The sequence below is a fragment of the Mus musculus genome, chromosome 4 (assembly GCF_000001635.26).
Source record: "Mus musculus strain C57BL/6J chromosome 4, GRCm38.p6 C57BL/6J".
NCBI classification, from domain to species: Eukaryota; Metazoa; Chordata; class Mammalia; order Rodentia; family Muridae; genus Mus; species Mus musculus.
The window spans coordinates 118,518,015-118,535,035 of NC_000070.6; the positions used below are offsets into that span (position 1 = coordinate 118,518,015).

Below are 17,021 nucleotides of genomic sequence, written 5' to 3' on the forward strand. Positions count from 1 at the left end.
CATAAAGTTCCTTCCTGTCTCTCCCGCACACAAAGGTAGCACACAAAGGTAGTCCACCGATCTTAGCCTTAGAAGAAAACGACAGCTTTCCTCCGTCCTCAGGCGCTTCTCCAGTGTCTGCCTTTTCTGTGCTTCTTTATAGCAGAAGTCCCAGAAGGAGTCTCTGATTTTCTGTTTGTAGGCCCGTGCGTGCACCCTCCAGTCGAGTACTCTGGTCAGGGTGCTCAGAGACTCCCGCTTGTCGGTTTCAGAGCATAGTTGACTTATTTGCAGATTTTACAGAGCTAACCAAGCCTTCTCCCTTTAAATGCTTTGTTCTCTGGCCAGGACGCCTCTGTCACTGGTTTGCCTCTTACCACATCAGCCACTCCCTAGTTCCCCAATCTCCTGGCCTTCTTCTCCTCCCCTCCCTGACCTCCACGCCTGGCACACTCTATGGTTTTCTCTCTTGCCTGCTCTTTGGCTAGCTTACCCAGACCCATGATTTTTTTTCCTGGTTTCCACATTTTGCTGGTTCTCTATCACACATGCACATCCTTAGATCTTCAGGACAGAATTCTTGATTTCTGTTGTTTTCTCAAGTCCAAAATCCAATCTGCAAATCTTATTGCCTCTGCTGTCAGGTTACACCTGTAATTGGAGCATTTTCTCTACTTCTTCCTGGGCTACTTTATACTATGCATACTGTACGTGTTTCTAAGATGTTTCTTAGGTACCCACTGCGCCCCAAACCAAGGGTCCTAGCAGCGTAGTTCTCTGTATCCTGTCCCACTACAGTCTTCCTGCTTTGGCTCCTTAGATCTTCAGGACAGAATTCTTGATTTCTGTTGTTTTCCCAAGTCCAAAATCCAATCTGCAAATCTTATTGCCCTCTGCTGTCAGGTTACACCTGTAATCGGAGCATCTTCTCTACTTCTTCCTGGCTTCTCTGAGGCCACATCTACTCTTACTTAAATGCTTGCATCAGCCTTCTGTCTGACCTCCCCACTTCTACCCCGCCTCCTCAGTCCAAAATGGCAATGGATGGGTCACCCTGAGGCGGAGTAGACTCACAGGTCTCTGACACACTGATATTCATTGTTCTGTCCTCCCTTGCCACGCAGCATCCTTCCTGTTGCTTGAGCAAGCCAGCCATGCTTTCTCTCTGCTAGTTTTGCTTTCCCCAGATCGTGACATGGTCATGATCTAATTTTATCTAGCCCTCCCTCTACAGTCAGGGTTATGGTTTGTCTCTGAGGTGACTCCCCCAGTCTCATATTTTGAACGTCTGTTCCCCAGCTGGTGGTACTGTTTGGGGGAGTTCTCAAAACTTTGAGGTGGTGGGGTCTCACTGGTAGGCCACTGGGTTACTGGGGAGTATGTCGCCTCTGCCCACTTCCTGTCTTGCTCTCTGCTCAGCGGTCTGCATGCCATGTTGTGCGGTGTCCTGGCTACTCAGCCACACGCTCCCTGCCATCGTGGACTGACACGATGAGCCCAGAAACTGTGAGCCCAGACCAACCTTCCCTCCTTGGAGTCCTTTTTGTTAGGTAATGTGGTCCCAATGATAGAAAAATAATTAATTTTTTTAAATTGCTTTAATTGTGGGCCATCAAAACGGCTTCTGGGTAAAGGGACCTGCTACCAGGCCTGATGATCTGAGTTTGATCCCCAGAATCCATGTGGTAGAAAGGGAGAGCTGGCACCTGAAGGTTGTCCTCTGACTTCCACAGGCATGGTGTGTGTGTGTGCATGTGTGTGTGTGTGCATGTGGGTGTGTGCATGTGTGTGTGCATGTTTGTGGGTATGCGTGTGTGCATGTGTGTGTGTGTGCGTGCATGTGTGTGTGCTTGTGTGTGTGTGCATGTGTGTGTGCATGTGTGTGTGTGCATGTGTCCGTGTGGGTGTGTGTGTGCGCGTGTGCACGTGCATTCACCCTCGTGGGCACACACAAGTGCACATATACAAAATTACAAATAAAATTTAGCCAGGCGTGGTGGCACATGACTTTAATCCCAGCACTTGGGAGGCAGAGGCAGGCATTTCTGAGTTCGAGGCCAGCCTGGTCTACAAAGTGAATTCCAGGACAGCCAGGACTACACAGAGAAACTCTGTCTCAAAAAATAAACAAAAAACATAAAAACAAAAACAACAACAACAACAAAAACAAATAAAATTTAATAGTTGTTAAATGTAAAATTTTGTGTCAGAGGTGGGGACACTACTCTGATTAAATCTAGCCATGTGGCTTTTAGGCCTTTAGAGCTGGTTTTTTGAAGGAATTTGGAAGTGTTTGGGGAAGAAGTCTACAGAAGCCCTAAAATGCTATAAACAGAATGTAATGGAAGATTTTGGTGGTTTCAGAAGCCAGAATCCTGGCAGGAGTGTAGACAATAAAGGCTGTGCTCATGCAGTTTCAGATGGGAGCTGTTGGGGTCCAGGAGTTGCCCACAAATTACACAAACACTGATCTCAGTCAGACTGGGATGATTTATGGAATACATAACCCAAGACTGATTGATCAGGGCCATAGCTCAGAATTCAGGGGCTGAGCCATGAACCCAGACAACTTTCTCTGTCAGCTTATAAAGGCTAAAACCACAAAACCCACATTAAACTCATAGGTAGGTGCAGGAAGTGCTGCCTGGTGGTCAGCTCTGACTCAAGTCGTTTTAGACAGAACAGTTCATAGTGACCTTTAATTTGATGGGTCCTTTGTAAAGCTTTGTGGGATTTCTTAAGATTAACAAACATCATACAGAGCATTACAGGAAATGTGATCAACATGATCTTGCTCTGCGTCAAGTTGTTTTTCTGTGTCAATGACTGGCAGGCCTTTTACAGCAACAATATGAAGTCGCTGGCAGGCATGGAACAAAATGGCTACAGCTACGCTAGGGTGGCAGACCTCAACAGGAACAAAACTACTGTGAATTCGAGTTAGAGACTTTTCCTGCTATATTCCTGCAAGGGATTTGTCTATATTTTTCCTGTATTCTAAAAAATTGAGTGAGGTTGAATTCACAAATAATGGACTATTTTAGCAGAGAAAACTCCAAGGCAGCCCAGCATTCCAGCTGTAGCATGGCTATTGCCGACTGATTTTAGTTAGGTTTATAGTGAGAACTGTCAACAAACAGCAGAAGGGGAAAAGTAAAAGACTTGGAGTTTGGCCAGAAAAGGAACTTGCTAGGAGTTGTGGGTAAGGAAGCCATAGTTATTAGAAAGAGCAGCACCGTTAAAGAGAAGCCGTGGCCAGGCATGGTGGGGCACACCTTTAATCTCAGTTGAGGGGCAGAGGTAAGAGGATCTCTGTGAGTTCAAGGCCAACCTGGTCTCCTGGTCTACATAGAAAGTTCCAGAACAGCTAGGGTTATATAAAGAGATCCTGTATTCACAGAGAGAGCAAGAGAAAGAGAGAGACAGAGACACAGAGAGACAAGCTGTGTACTGGCTGGCTTTGTGTGTCAACTTGACACAAGCTGGGGTTATCACAGAAAAAGGAGCCTCCCTTGAGGAAATGCCTCCATGAGATCCAGCTGTAAGACATTTTCTCTATTAGTGATCAAGGGTGGGAGGTCTCATTGTGGGTGCCATCTCTGGGTAGTCCTGGGTTCTATAAGCAGGCTGAGCAAGCCAGGGGAGGCAAGCCAGTAAAGAACATCCCTCCATGGCCTCTGTATCAGCTCCTGCTTCCTGACCTGCTTGAGTTCCAGTCCTGACTTCCTTGGTGATGAACAGCAGTATGGAAGTGTAAGCCGAATAAACCCTTTCCTCCCCAACTTGCTTCTTGGTCATGATGCTTGTGCAGGAATAGAAACCCTGACTAAGACAAGCTGTGAGTGTGTAGGAATAAAGACGCTGTGAGTACCTTCAGAAACTGGTAAAACCCTACCTCTCCTTTGCAAAGTCAGTACCACCATGTGCTCTACTCCAGTGGATCCATCTAAAGAAATGTTTCTCCATCTTCACATCTGTGCCAGGTCCACAGCTCGTGACCGAGAAGCCTGGTCTGTAGCTTCAGAATGACTAAATGGGAGACAGTCACACCAGCGGTGGCAGAAACCCAGACATCAAGCTCTTTGGGAAATGGAGCACTGATGATATGCAGATAAATGATATTTCTCTACAGGATTGCTTTGCTGTGAAGGAGAAGTATGCCTGCCCCGGAGTGAGGGACGGTATGCTGCCAAGTGCTTCCAGAAAGCACACTGTCCTATCATGGAGCGCCTTACTAACTCCATGATGATGCACGGTTGTATCAATGGTAAGAACCTCAGGACTGTGAATCATCAAAGGTGCCTTTGAGATTGTCCACCTGCTCACTGATGAGAACCTTCTGTAGGTCCAAGTGAATGCCATCAACAGTGGCCTCAGGAAGACTCAACACACATCGGGCGGGCTGGGACAGCGAGACAGCAGGCTGTGGATGTGTCCCCACTGAGCCAAGTGAATCAGGCCATCTGGCTGCTGTGCACAGGTGCTCCTCGGGTTTCAGGGACACCAAGACCACCACCAAGTGCCTTGCAGATGAGCTCATCAACGCTGTCAAGGGCTCCTCCAATTCCTATGCCATCAAGAAGAAAGATAAACTGAAGCATGTGGCCAAACCTAGCCGCGGATTTCCCAGCTGCTGCCTAATAAACTGTGAGCTCCTTTGGTACTGTTCCAAAAAAAAAAGTTTTTCCAGGTTTGGCCACCCAGACACTCTTCTGCAACCATGGTCCATTGGGGCATGGTAGCTGCCCAAGCTGGCAGTAGAATTTTGTATCATACATGCAGTGCTGATCAATGGAGTTGCATAATCATCCTTAAAGATTCTAGAGAGGAGCCGTGAGGCCCGGCTATGTAGGGTTGGAGTCCTTACGAGTTATCTATGAACCTGTGAAATGAGTTCCAAGTTGCAGTGGAGACTCTAGGGTGTCTGAGATGCCAGGAACGTGGGTGTCTGGTTGAAGAGAGCTGCAGGTCCGAAATGGATCCAGACCAAGAGAGAGGCCATGTGTGCTAAAAACAGAAAAAGCCACAGAGCTAGTGCTGTCCAGGTCTGCTGGAGCGCACGTCGTGATAGGATGTCCCTGGATGTTGGTCATGGGGCTACAGGGCTTAAGGTTTGCCTGACTGGCCTTGCTTTGATCTCATGTTTCTTCTCATAGCAAGATCCCTCCCCTTTGAAGATAGAATGTTGATGGTGCACCACTGCAGACTGGAAGTTTATACCTTCGCTTTGTGTACAGGGAGGGGGACTCACTGCTAAGAGATTATTCTAAGTTTCAGGGGCGATCCCGCAATAGACTTTTGAATAATGTTAGAAATGTTAAGATTCTGTAGACACTCGACAAAGTTGGACTAAATTTTTCCATTATAAGATTTTTATACCATAAGCCTTTGGGGGATGGGGTGGAACATTAATGGTTTGGGTATGAAATGTCGCTCATAGGCTCATGTTTCGAACATTTGGTCCCCAGCTACTGATGATCTCAGAAGTTTGGAAGGTGGAGCTAACTGGAGGAGGCAGGTTTCTAGATCCTCGAGAGTGGGCCGTCTCCTACCATTTCCTACACTGATGTCTGCTTCTGCGTCCGCCTGATGTGAACAACCTCCACCACACTCCCTCACGGCCACAGCTTGAACACCCGGCATACCTTCCTGCTCGTTATAGATTGACAGTGAGCCAAAATCAGCCCTTCCTCCTTTGAGCTGTTTCTGTCAGTGTGCTGGTCACAGCAACAGTAAAGTGCCTAACTCAGTGGGTCCCCTCTTATCCTGATCTTCTGAAGTCATAGGCCCCTGCCATAGTCGCATGAAACTGTTACATGAAGCCCTTTTACTTTAGAAAAAAAAAAAAGAATTTATTTTATTGTATGTGTACGGTGTTTTGCCTGCACATATGCCTATGTAATTGCTGCATGCCTGGTGCCGGTCACAGTGGTGGTCAGAAGAGGGGTCAGATGCCCTGGAACTGAAGTTACGGATGCTTTTGAGTTGCCACATGAATGCTGGGACGTAATCCTCTGCAAGAACAACATGTGCTCTTAACCACTGAGCCCTGTTTTACTTGTAGCACTCACCATTATCTGAAAGAGTCTTATTTCTCGGCTGGGCTATCGTCCATCACTGCTATGAAAGACCGACGGCAGCAACGTGCCCAGAGCTTACCACACAGTTGCCAGGCTGCCAGGGAAAGGCTGTACTGCATCAGAGCTTCTGGCTGAAGTGCCAGAGGGTTGCTGTGCATTTTGCTTATTGGATGGTGTGCATTCAGTAAATATTCTTGGAATAAAGGACTGATGGGTGTGCGGACCATTTGTTTGTTTCCTTGGCCAGGGATTCATGTCTGTTCTTCTCTCAGAGCCTCATTTTCTTCATTTGGCAAGGGGATAATTAGCCTCTATCTCATAGGATGGTTATGAGAACCAAATGAACTAGTCCTTTCAAAAGTTGGCGCAGGGCTGGGGTATGGTGGTGGTGCACACTTTTAATGCTAACACTCTGGAGGCAGGGGCAGTGAGTTTGAGGCCAGCCTGGTCTATATAGTGAATTCTAGGCCAGTCAGGGCTACATAGTGAGACTCTATCTAAATAAAATAAATAGGTATATGTGGCACATATATTATTACATTTATACAAAATATCCAGAAAAGGCAAATCAACAGACTGAATGAGAAGAAGCAAAGAAAGAAAGCTGGGGTACAATGTAGACTGGGAAGGGGCCCAGATGAGGGTCAGAGTTAACGTGGCATGGGCTATTACTGAAACCGGGGTCAGAGGACACGATGAGAGGGCACGGGTAGAGGGTGTCCTTTGGTGGGAGAAAAGTACCATGACGACAGTAAGAACCACACAGTATTGTAACCCCAAACGCTACCGATTTCCATGCTTGAAAGTGGCTAACAGGGTGGGTGTTAGGTCTTGAGAATAGGGTTATGTTACAGAAATATCTCCATTTTAAAACAAGCACAGTGCCTGGGACATGGTAGGCGTTGATTAGATTAGCTGTTGGTGAATGAATTCTTAGCTCTCAAAATAAAATAAAACCCAGTTTTCCTGGTGTCTCGCTGTCCCACCTGAAATAACATTCATTTCCTTCTCATCTGTTCCGCCTCCCAGGCTCCGCCTCCCAGGCTTTCTAGGTTGTCTCCCCATTTTCATAGGATCCCCACATTTCCTCGGTCTGCACCTCAATCCCCGCCACATCTCCATCTTCCACCACACCAGTACAGGCTCTTCACCTGTCAATTATTAATGTACTTTATTTACTTATATCTATTATTATTTTATTAATTGTCAACTCATTAACTTATTTCAGAAATATTCATTGTTACCATTACAGATGTTAGAGATATGATATGATAACAAGATAGATACAGACATCATATCATGGCTCCCAACTCATAGCTCACCTGAGGTTCCAAAACAGCAACAACAACAACATCCCACAGAACTGGACTGTGGGAGCAAAGGCCAACGCACAAGAGAGGAGAGGGGAGTGCGTCCCAGACTAGGGAGTGGCAGGGAAGTTCTGTTTTAAAAGCACCCAAGTTGGGACCCTAGAGGTGAGGAACCCAGGAGGAATGAATACCCATACTCTTCTGGGTGGAAATGCTAGAGTTAGAAATGGCGCAGGCGTTGGAAGTGTCGGCGTTGGAAAGTTGGGGTCACAGTGTGCAGAGCCCGGGAAAAGGGAGCATTGCAGGGTCTGGGCAAAGAAAGGAGGTGAGCTGGGGCACAGAGTAGAGTGGAAAGGGGCCCAGTGACGTGGGAAGGGTGGGAGTTACTGTGTCAAGGGGCTCTTACCAGTGAAGTGGGACTTCATCCTTAGAGACTCCAGGCCTTGTACACCAACTCCCAGCCTGCAGACCATGCCACCATGCCCCTGCTGAAGCAAAGCAAAACAAAACAAAACAAGAACTCTCAAGACAGACTGTGACGGCACGTGCCTTTAACTCCAACACTTAGGAAACAGAAAGAGGAAGACATCTTCCCAGGACAGCTTGGACCACACAGATACTCTTTCAAAATAAAATTAAACTTACACTTAGCCACACCCCCTACCAGCGTCCCAGTCTAGGCTAGGTAGCAGTTGTGGGAAGGAAAAATGCAGGAGTGACCTAAAAAGCCACAGGACTTAATAATGGATATTAAGACAGGCATTCAGTTTAAGGCTATAGGCAAGAGGAAAGGGCTACTGCTCCCAACTGGGAAGGGCTTTGGGATAGGCCAATTGTCTGCATGGAGAAGCAACCATGGCTTCTGGATAAGCCAGGGCTGCAGGCAATGCCTACCACTCAATGTCTTAACACATTCTCAGGAAGATAAAACAGATTTTCATAGGCCTGCACCCTGTAAGTTATTAACCCTTCCGGTTCCTGCTCACTTTCCTTCTCGCCGCAGCCCTTTGTCAGTAAACAGAGGACATCACAGAACTTTTCTTTGGCAACCGCTCTGGGCAGCCCCCTCTCCAGCTGTGACCTCCTGGTCCTGTGGTGTCCAGCCTCGGGTACTGTGCTGGGTAATGAGAGCCCAGAGTGCCTCTGACACTGTCTTCTACCCTGGGAAGACAGACCATCCAGGTAGCTAGGAGGCAGGTTGGGTGGGAATGAGGCCAAGTTCCTGACAAACACTGAACCAAGAGTGTCCCGGACTCTGCTGGCCAGGGTAGAGGTGACCCTGAGCTGTATCTTGAAGGAAATGAGACATCCGTCCTCAGGATAGAGGCAAAGAGAAAGAAGAGAGAGGGCCAAGGGTCTGGCAAGTCAAGTCAAGGGGACCAGGAGACCTGAAGAAAGGTTTGAACCCCTTGAGTAGATACTTCAGTGTACACACACACACAGGTGCACGCGCACCGTGTGCTAGCACTTTTCAGGGAAGTCTGGAGCAAGCTTGGTTTCCTCAGGCTCTGCCTGGGAAGACTGTTCATTGCTCTCTCCCCTCATGGTACCATCTGGCTTGTTGCCTTTGCAGGTCTGTAAAACTCCCGGCTTCAACTTTGAACTTTGTACCGGCACTGGAAATCCACTTGTTTATCAGGGCTGGTAGGGGTGCCTGCTGAGATCTGTCCTTTTGGAGACAGGCTGGACCCCTTCTGCATTCCAGTTGCACTAATCCGCAGCTGTGGGGGAGGGAACAAGCCTACTGCCCCCTCAATGTGTTAGAGTGAGTCCTCCCTGCTGAGGACGCTGCAAATCCTGGCTGGTGCCCCGCCTTCCCTTCACCTGCACTTCCGCCCCGCCCACCTAGCCAGTGTTCCAGGTGAGTCAAGCGCCTGCTCTGGCCCTCCCACCTGTCCAGGTTCAGCAGTCTCAGCCGGAAGCCACCTCCACGGACTGTGCAAAGTGTCTGAAGGTGGGAGCGGAAAGGGGACGTTGGGGTCGTGGGAGAGGGTGCTCAGGCCTCTTTTGATCCATAAGGGCTCCTGCGTGCAGCAGAGAAACTAGATCCAGTTGAGTGTGTGTATCTGCAGATCTGAGGGGTGTGCATTACTGTGTTGTGGGTTGTGAAATGACAGTTGGAGGGGGATGGGCAGACAGGTGTGGGTTGTGAGTACAGAGGCATTTGGGATGTGACTTTGCCTATGTCTTTGGGAAGAATTCACAGAGCAGGGCAGGGGAGAAAGGGAACGGGTATAAAACCTTTGAAAAGTCTAAATGAACTCATGGTAGTATAACAAACTCTTGTCTTTTGAATACTGACTGCCTCGAGAGAGGGCCCAGAAGGCAACCAGAGGTTTCCTGGGAATGAATGAGTCAACTAGGCACGATCCGTTTCTGAGGCTTCCCTTTCCCCATACAATCTCTCCCCACACCCCTGAATTCACTTTACAAGCCTGGTGCACTAAGCCCAGAAACCCAGCTTCCCAGCCCCCAACCATAGGCCTACCCAGCCTACACAGCCTACCCAGCCCTCTGCCTCAGGGAAGTGTGTGGCTGGTAATGGCCAGTTCTGACTGGATGCTGAGGAGTCAGAGGTCACCTGTGGACCCTGGAGCAACCTCACCAGCCGGAAGGTCTGATTTGAATGAAAACTCTGATTTGAATGAGAGCCCAGAAGTGAACATGCTTGGTCTCGGGGTCTCGTGCTGGGTTTTGAGTCCCCCACACCTAAGAAGAGGACATGTTGGCATGTCGGGGAGCTGTAGTCATAGGCTCTGGTTGGCTTCCCGAGTGGATAGGAGGTGGCTAGATGCCTGTTAGGAGATCGAAGCTGGTGGCTAGAGGGACAAAGAGTAGGTAGCTTGGACACCGCTGTGGCAGAGGGCAGGGAGGAGGGCTGAGTCACTGGAGAAGGAGGTGGTGCATCTTGAGTCAGGTCATCCTTTGGGTACCACATTGAGGAGTGTGGCCAAAGCTGAGTCCTTCAGTTCCTTGCCCGGCCACTCTGCCCAGGGATGTCTCTGACTCTTACCACCCTCCAGCAGACACTGCACAGACCCAACTGTCCCCTTCCTCCTTCCCTAGCTGTGCCTCAGGATCCCATGCATCTCTCCATACACTCTTGACCTTCTTCCGAGGCTTCCAAGCCTAATCGTGTATATGTGATCTTCTCCAGCTCACATGCCCTTCCCGTAGGGTCTCCCAGCCCTGAGTGCTATGACTCTCATCAGGGCCCTTTCATACTCAGTTGGTCCTCTGAGATGGTTCCACTGGAAGGCCTGAGGGATGTAGTAGGAGAGGCTCCTGATGCAGGAACAGAGAGGCAGGGCTGCTTGGGCTATCTGGGGACAATCTTATGTTCTTTCGTTCTTCTGTTCTGTTCTTGCGGTCTGCTCCAGAGCTGGGTAGCTCCACACAATTGCTATTGAACTGCCGCTGCTCTGACTACTATCAGGTTGCCCGGGAGCGTGGCAGACTACACTCTGGTGTCAGAGCCCCGAGTTAAAGTTCTGGGGCCTCAGCTGAATCGGTTTCCCTTTTGGGGCTGTTATGTGCATAACAGTGAGGCAGGAATAGTAGTTATACTTATGTAATGGATGTTGTGAGCACACTGCTAGTGCCTAATCCTTAAGATATGGTAATTAAAAACATTAGACACCCCATTGTTAGCCTGTTCTAGAGCTGAACCCAAAGCTGAATAGGCTTTGGGTCTATTCCGTGGACCAGTGGTGTGGACAGTGGCCCTGTCTTAGCATTTATAGTACTCTAACATGGCTGTGAGTCTAGTGTGGAAGGTGCGATCTCTATATAACCCCTATATTTCTATTTTTCAGGGCTTGTGCCCCCGGGGCTACCTGGAGCCTGTGGTGTCTCTGGAGCCAGGACTTTTCTGGCAGAGGCCAAGGCTCACCTACATCAGGTCTATCCATGATTGGAGGAAACACAAGTGAGTGGTACAGAGGTGTGGATGGTTGAGCACAGTTTGGGTCCCCTAAGCTGCTGAGATCGGAGGAAGGGCTCTCTCTGCCCACGCTCTCTCAGTCCCTCCCCACCTCCCCTTCCCCCAGGAGTCCCATCAGGCGACTGCTTGTAATTCCATTTCTTTTTCTGCAGCCATCATCTCAGGGGCCATCAATGCATCAACCGAGGCCCCTGGACTGGGCACCGGGGGCCGGGCATGGCCTGTGCTGGTAGGGGTTGTGCTGGGGGCGGTGGTCCTCTCCATTCTCATCGCGCTGGCTGCCAAGTGCCACCTCTGCCGCCGATACCATGCCAGTTACAGGCATCGCCCGCTGTCCAGTGCAGGGGGTGGGAACCGCCCACCGGTGGGTGAAGATGAGGATGATGATGGCTTCATCGAGGACAATTACATCCAGCCTGGGGCTGGTGAGATGGAGACGACGGGAAGCCGGGACCACTTCTCTCTCTGAGCTCCATCTTTGGACACTTCCCTCCATGCCTGGCAGTTTAAAGACAGTGAGTGACTCCTCAAGTCTCAGGGTCAGAGTTCGCTAGTATCTAAAGCTTGACCAGGAGCTGGTTTTCTGACACTGGTTGGTCACCAAAGTGACAATTCTATTTCTCATTAACTCTCCATGGCTCCCCGCTGTCCCAGGATACAGCCTGACAGGCCTGAGCAGGCCTCTTGAGTTCCTTTCTTTGCCCCCCTCCCCCACTTCCTACTTTACCCCCTTCTTGGGTTGCCTTGACCAACAAGTTCTGGGATTTCACATATGTCCCAGTAGGAGAAGACCGTGCCAAACTTCTTACTGAAAAATTTTTCTTATCAATAAAGTATATGACTTGGTTATAATATATTTTCACAGTTATTAATAAATCTATTTTCATTTTGGATTAGCATAAGGAGTCTTTTTATATTTTTCTGAACCTAAATGCATTGCTCATAGCTGGAGACCACCACCCAGGCCGTCTCTCCTTCAGGATACCTTCATTATTTTATTAAAATACAGTTATTTTATTAAAAAGGCTCAGAAGGTAAGGGGGCTTGCTGCCAAGGCTGGCACCCTGAGTTTGATCCCCCAGGATCCACATGTGAAATGAGAGAGCTGACTTCCAAAGCTGTCAGCTGGCTTCTTTCTTCCTCTCTTTCTTTCTTCTTACTTTCTTTCTTTCTTTCTTTTTTTTTTAAAGATTTATTTATTCATTTTATATATGTGAATACACTGTCGCACCAGAAGAGGGCATTGGATTCCATTACAGATGGTTGTGAGCCACCACGTGAGTGCTGGGATTTGAACTCAGGACCTCTGAAAGAGCAGTCAGTGCTCTTAACCACTGAGCCATCTCTCCAGCCCTCTCATCTGACTTTTACATGTGTGGGGTGGCTCACTTGTGCCAAGCACAAAATAAACAAATATTCAAAAAGGCATAACAATCTGTTATTAATTGACACATGCATACACCTGTATCGTGCATTTTGGTCATGTTAGCCCCTCCCCTCACACATCCCTCTCTCTCCCTCTGAAGCCCCTCCTGCCCCCCACACCACTCCTCCACTTTTGGGTAATCTCAGATTCTCACCCAAGCTTGTTCACTGATGCTAAACAAGCACACTCAGCCCTTCACATCTAAGGGTCTTGCATGCACAGACTCGGCCAACCTTGGATGGAAAATATTTGGTGAAAATGCCCACGGAGACACAAATAATTAAGCTTTGTCTTCACCCCACACACCGTTATTTTGTGCTGAATCCATGAAAATGGAATAACATGAAGGCATTCTATTAAGAGTCAAAGTGGGGCTGGAGAGATGGCTCAGTGGTTAAGACCACTTGTTGTTCTTTCTGAGGATCTGGGTTTAGTTCCAGTACCCAGAGTGGCTCACAGTCATGTGTAACTCCAGTTTCAGGGGATCCAACACCCTCTTCTAGCCTCTTCTAGAACTGCATGCACACACACTATACAGCTGTGCCGGCAAAACACCCATATGCGTAAAATTAAAGAACTGGGATGAGATGGAAGGCTATGCGTGAGGAGTATGCAAATGCTGTAAAATTTTGTATAAGGTGCTTGTATATATGAATTTTGGCTTCTGCAAGGGGGTTCTGGGGTACATGGTTCCAAGGGACAGTGGCATGTGTTGAATGGCTGAGGTGTGAATCTAAAAAGACAAGAAAGTGGAGGCAAATGTGGAGGATTTCATCAAGAATCTCAGGGCCAGGCAGGCCAGGCAGTGGTAGTGCACAGGCAGAGGCAGAGGTGGAGACAGAGGTGGAGGGAAAAAAAAAGAAGATAAAAAGAAAAGAAAAAGAAAAATATGGGGCCAGCAAGATGGCCCAGAAGGGAAAGTGCTTGCCATGTAAGACTGACAGCCTGAGTCTGAGCCCTGGAAAGGTCTAAGGGAAAGACTGACTTCCTAGATGCCCTCTGCTTTGTACAAACATACAATGGCACAATGGGGAGGGAAGGGTGAAGGGAGATTCAGCCAGAGAGGCTTGAAATGGGACCTTGAGATGGGAGGGGCTTAAGTGTCTTTTATTAAAAGCAGAAAGAAGTTTGGGGGAAGGACCCAGGCTTTGCCTAGAAGCAAAGAGACAGTTGACTTAGGAGGCAGGAAGCAGGTTGTCCTATGCCTGTGACTTGTGGCTGGCATTGTACCTGTAATGCTGTCATTTAGAGGGACACTGATGTGACTCTGCATTCCTAGAACTTCCAAAACCTTGAATCCAGTTTCAAGCAATCAGGCAAGACACTGGTCCAAACTGGCTCATGAATTCACCTCTGATGTAATCACCCAGGACTTGGGGGATGCAAAGGGTCCTGGAGCACACATGATTGGGTGATGGGGGGTGGGTTGGGTGCTATCTGTTTCAGATCATCCCCAGATAAGGAGCCATCTTTACGAGCTAGGCAGCCACCATGCTTGGGTGCACCCAATATCAGCCCTTAAAGGAAAAGCCCATAGGAAAGAAAAGCGTTGGGGGAAGTGGTTGATGCAGGGAGGGCTTGACAAAGGTTTCAGATGGACCACAATAAGGTATCGGAGAGTCCCCAGTCAGCGGAGTTAAGTGGAGTAAAGCTGGAATAGACAGTTCTGGTTAGGGCCTCAAGCCCAGAGACAGAGCTCACACTCTAGCTGAGAACAGCTGAGGCATGGCTCATCTGCGCCCCCCCCCTTTTTATTTTTTCCTTCCTTTCTCTTGTTGAAAAACAATAACAAAAAAAAGTGCTTGTAAGCCGGGTGGGACGGTAAAGGCTCTTACATCATACAAGGAGCCTGCAAGTCTGGGGCTGACCTGGGTTCAAACCCTGGAGCCCAAATAAAGGTGGAAAGAGAGAATCAACTCCACAGAAACGTGTGTGCTGGGGCAGGTGTGTTCATGTGTGCACGAGGACTAACTAACTAAATTTAAAGCCACGTGGTGGCAGAGCAGGGAGGGGTGGAGGAAGAGTCCCATAGGTGATGAGGCCCATGATGTAGGACAGGCTCCAGAGACAGGAAGTGGGCAGGGTTAATGGAAGTTGCTGACTCTGGACCTGGGGAGCTGCCCTCATTTCTGGCTTGGCATCTGGGTCCTGGGACAGGAGAGCAGGTTGAGGAGGAATGACCTTTCCATGTCAGAGGAAGGATTTCCAGGGAAAATACCCAAGACAGGGGGTTCAACCGGGAGTCGTCTAGCCTGGGGTCTTGGGTTTGGAAGTGTCAGTTCTGTGACCATAGAGAATAGTCATGTATGAATGTTCCAGAGAGGGCAACTGAGAGGAGATGCTGAGGGAGGAGTGAAGGGGTGGGAATTGCAGGGGTTGTCTGAAAAGAAGGGCGTGGCCCGGAGATGGGGAGGAAAGAGGTAGAAGGGAGGAGTCTGGCTTCTGGGGTCCCAGTTACCAGTTGTTCCTGAGTTCAGAGATGATCTGACCCTAGAAATCGTGGGAAGAACAGAGGCTTCCACAGCTGAAGACCCTGAAGGAGCACCCCTGAGGAGCAGGCCTAAGGGGACATTCCTGCCTCCGAGGGAGGAGCTGCTGCAAATGTGGTTTGACCTGCTCTCTGCCCTCAGCCTCCAATGAGGTGGAACAGCCCTGAGTGTGTAGTTCTGAGCCTGTGCAGGAGCGATTCTAATTCCTCATTTCTTTTTTTTTTTTTTTTTTTTTTTTTTTTTTTTTTGGTTTTTCGAGGCAGGGTTTCTCTGTGTAGCCCTGGCTGTCCTGGAACTCACTTTGTAGACCAGGCTGGCCTCGAACTCAGAAATCCGCCTGCCTCTGCCTCCCCAGTGCTGGGATTAAAGGCGTGCGCCACCACGCCCAGCTTAAATTCCTCATTTCTACACAGGCTTCAGGACATGGGTTGGACCTGGGACCCAGGAGATGGTAAGTGTCTGATTCAAAATTGCAGTTGCTGATCCTGCCCACACCACTCAGGGTTTCATAAGCCTGGCTTCCTCTCAGAACGTGCTGTCAGATGCCAGGCCTGCCTGAACAAGATCCTGAAGTCACAGAACCTTGGACCCTGTCCGTCCTTCTAGGACTCATTTGATTCTATGGGGCAGCCTGTTCCCAAGTGTTCTGCATGCTTGGTTCCAGGCACAGGGAGGAAGACTGACCTGGGTCATAGCTTCGAGGGTCAGGGTCATAGGATCCCCGGAGGAGAGGGTCAGGGTCCCCAGAGGAGAGGGAAGCCTCTCTCATCTGGCCTTTCTGGCTTCAGGTCCTGGCCCCAGCTCACCACCACCCACTCCTCACCAGTAATCACTACATGCTGTGCCCCAGAGCCCCCAATCCAGACCTGATTTTGGAGGAGAACCCAGCTTCTTGGCTGCCTCCAAAGGTAGGACCATGTCTCTTATGGTGTGGGAAGACCAAAGATGAAGGCGGAATTATGAAAACCACAGACAGGAAGTTTAAGAAACGTCCAGGCTCGGGAGACAACTTGGTTGGTAGAGCTTGCTGCACAAACAAGAGGATCTCATGTTTAAGTCTGTACCTCAGTACATATGAAAAACTGGGCACAGTGGGGCATGCTTGTAAGCCCAGCACTGGAGAGGGAGGACAGAGACAGGTGGATCCCCGGGAATCGCTGTCCAACCACTATGCTACGTGGTGAACATCAGGCCAATAGAGACAATGTCCCAAAAATTAAGGTAGATGACTTTTAAGGACACTTGAGATTGAGAAGGAGCACATATGTCTACCCATGCATGCATGAAAACACACATGCATGCACACGCACACACACACACACACACACACACACACACACACACACACACACACATACACTTAACAGCATTCCAGCAGTGATTTGAGCCAGGCTCTTACATTGACATGCTGTGTAACCTTAAGCAAGGTATTGAACCTCTCTGTTCCCAATTTCTCAGTAAACTGGATATGGAAATGGTATTTACTTTAAATTGTTGTTGGCGAGACTGAGTTCTAGATGAAAAGTAGAGCAGGTGCTAACTATGCCCCTAAGGGTTGGCCCTCCACAATAGTTCTGTTCGATGGGCAGTCAGCGGTCATTCTTCGGGAGGAGCTTGCTAAATCTCCCTTCTCATTCTTGCTGGAGATTTGAAAGGTGGCTTCCCAGGACTCAGATCTGGTGAGGACAGTAAAGGATTTGGATTGAAATCTTGAATGCTGTAAAAACAGTCAAAGGGACAGCAAGATCAGCATTCATGAATGCGGTACCTTCTCCCCACAGCTCTGCTGTATAG

The 17,021-nt window shown here is 48.9% G+C and overlaps 1 protein-coding gene and 1 pseudogene across 2 annotated transcripts; both read left to right on the forward strand.

The window, feature by feature from the left end:
- Nucleotides 3,962-4,643, forward strand: Gm12857 (predicted gene 12857; annotated as a pseudogene).
- 2610528J11Rik (RIKEN cDNA 2610528J11 gene) lies at nt 8,948-12,203 on the forward strand. Of its 2 annotated transcripts, none has more exons than XM_006503272.3 (3): nt 8,948-9,230; nt 11,185-11,297; nt 11,465-12,203. In XM_006503272.3, exons 2-3 carry the CDS (start codon nt 11,279-11,281, stop codon nt 11,779-11,781), a joined length of 336 nt encoding a protein of 111 aa, XP_006503335.1. In that variant the 5' UTR covers nt 8,948-9,230; nt 11,185-11,278; the 3' UTR covers nt 11,782-12,203. The 2 variants fall into 2 exon arrangements, with proteins under 2 accessions (XP_006503335.1, NP_079848.1); NM_025572.2 differs by lacking the exon at nt 8,948-9,230 and adding an exon at nt 9,261-9,323.
- Nucleotides 12,204-17,021: the final 4,818 nt, after the last annotated feature.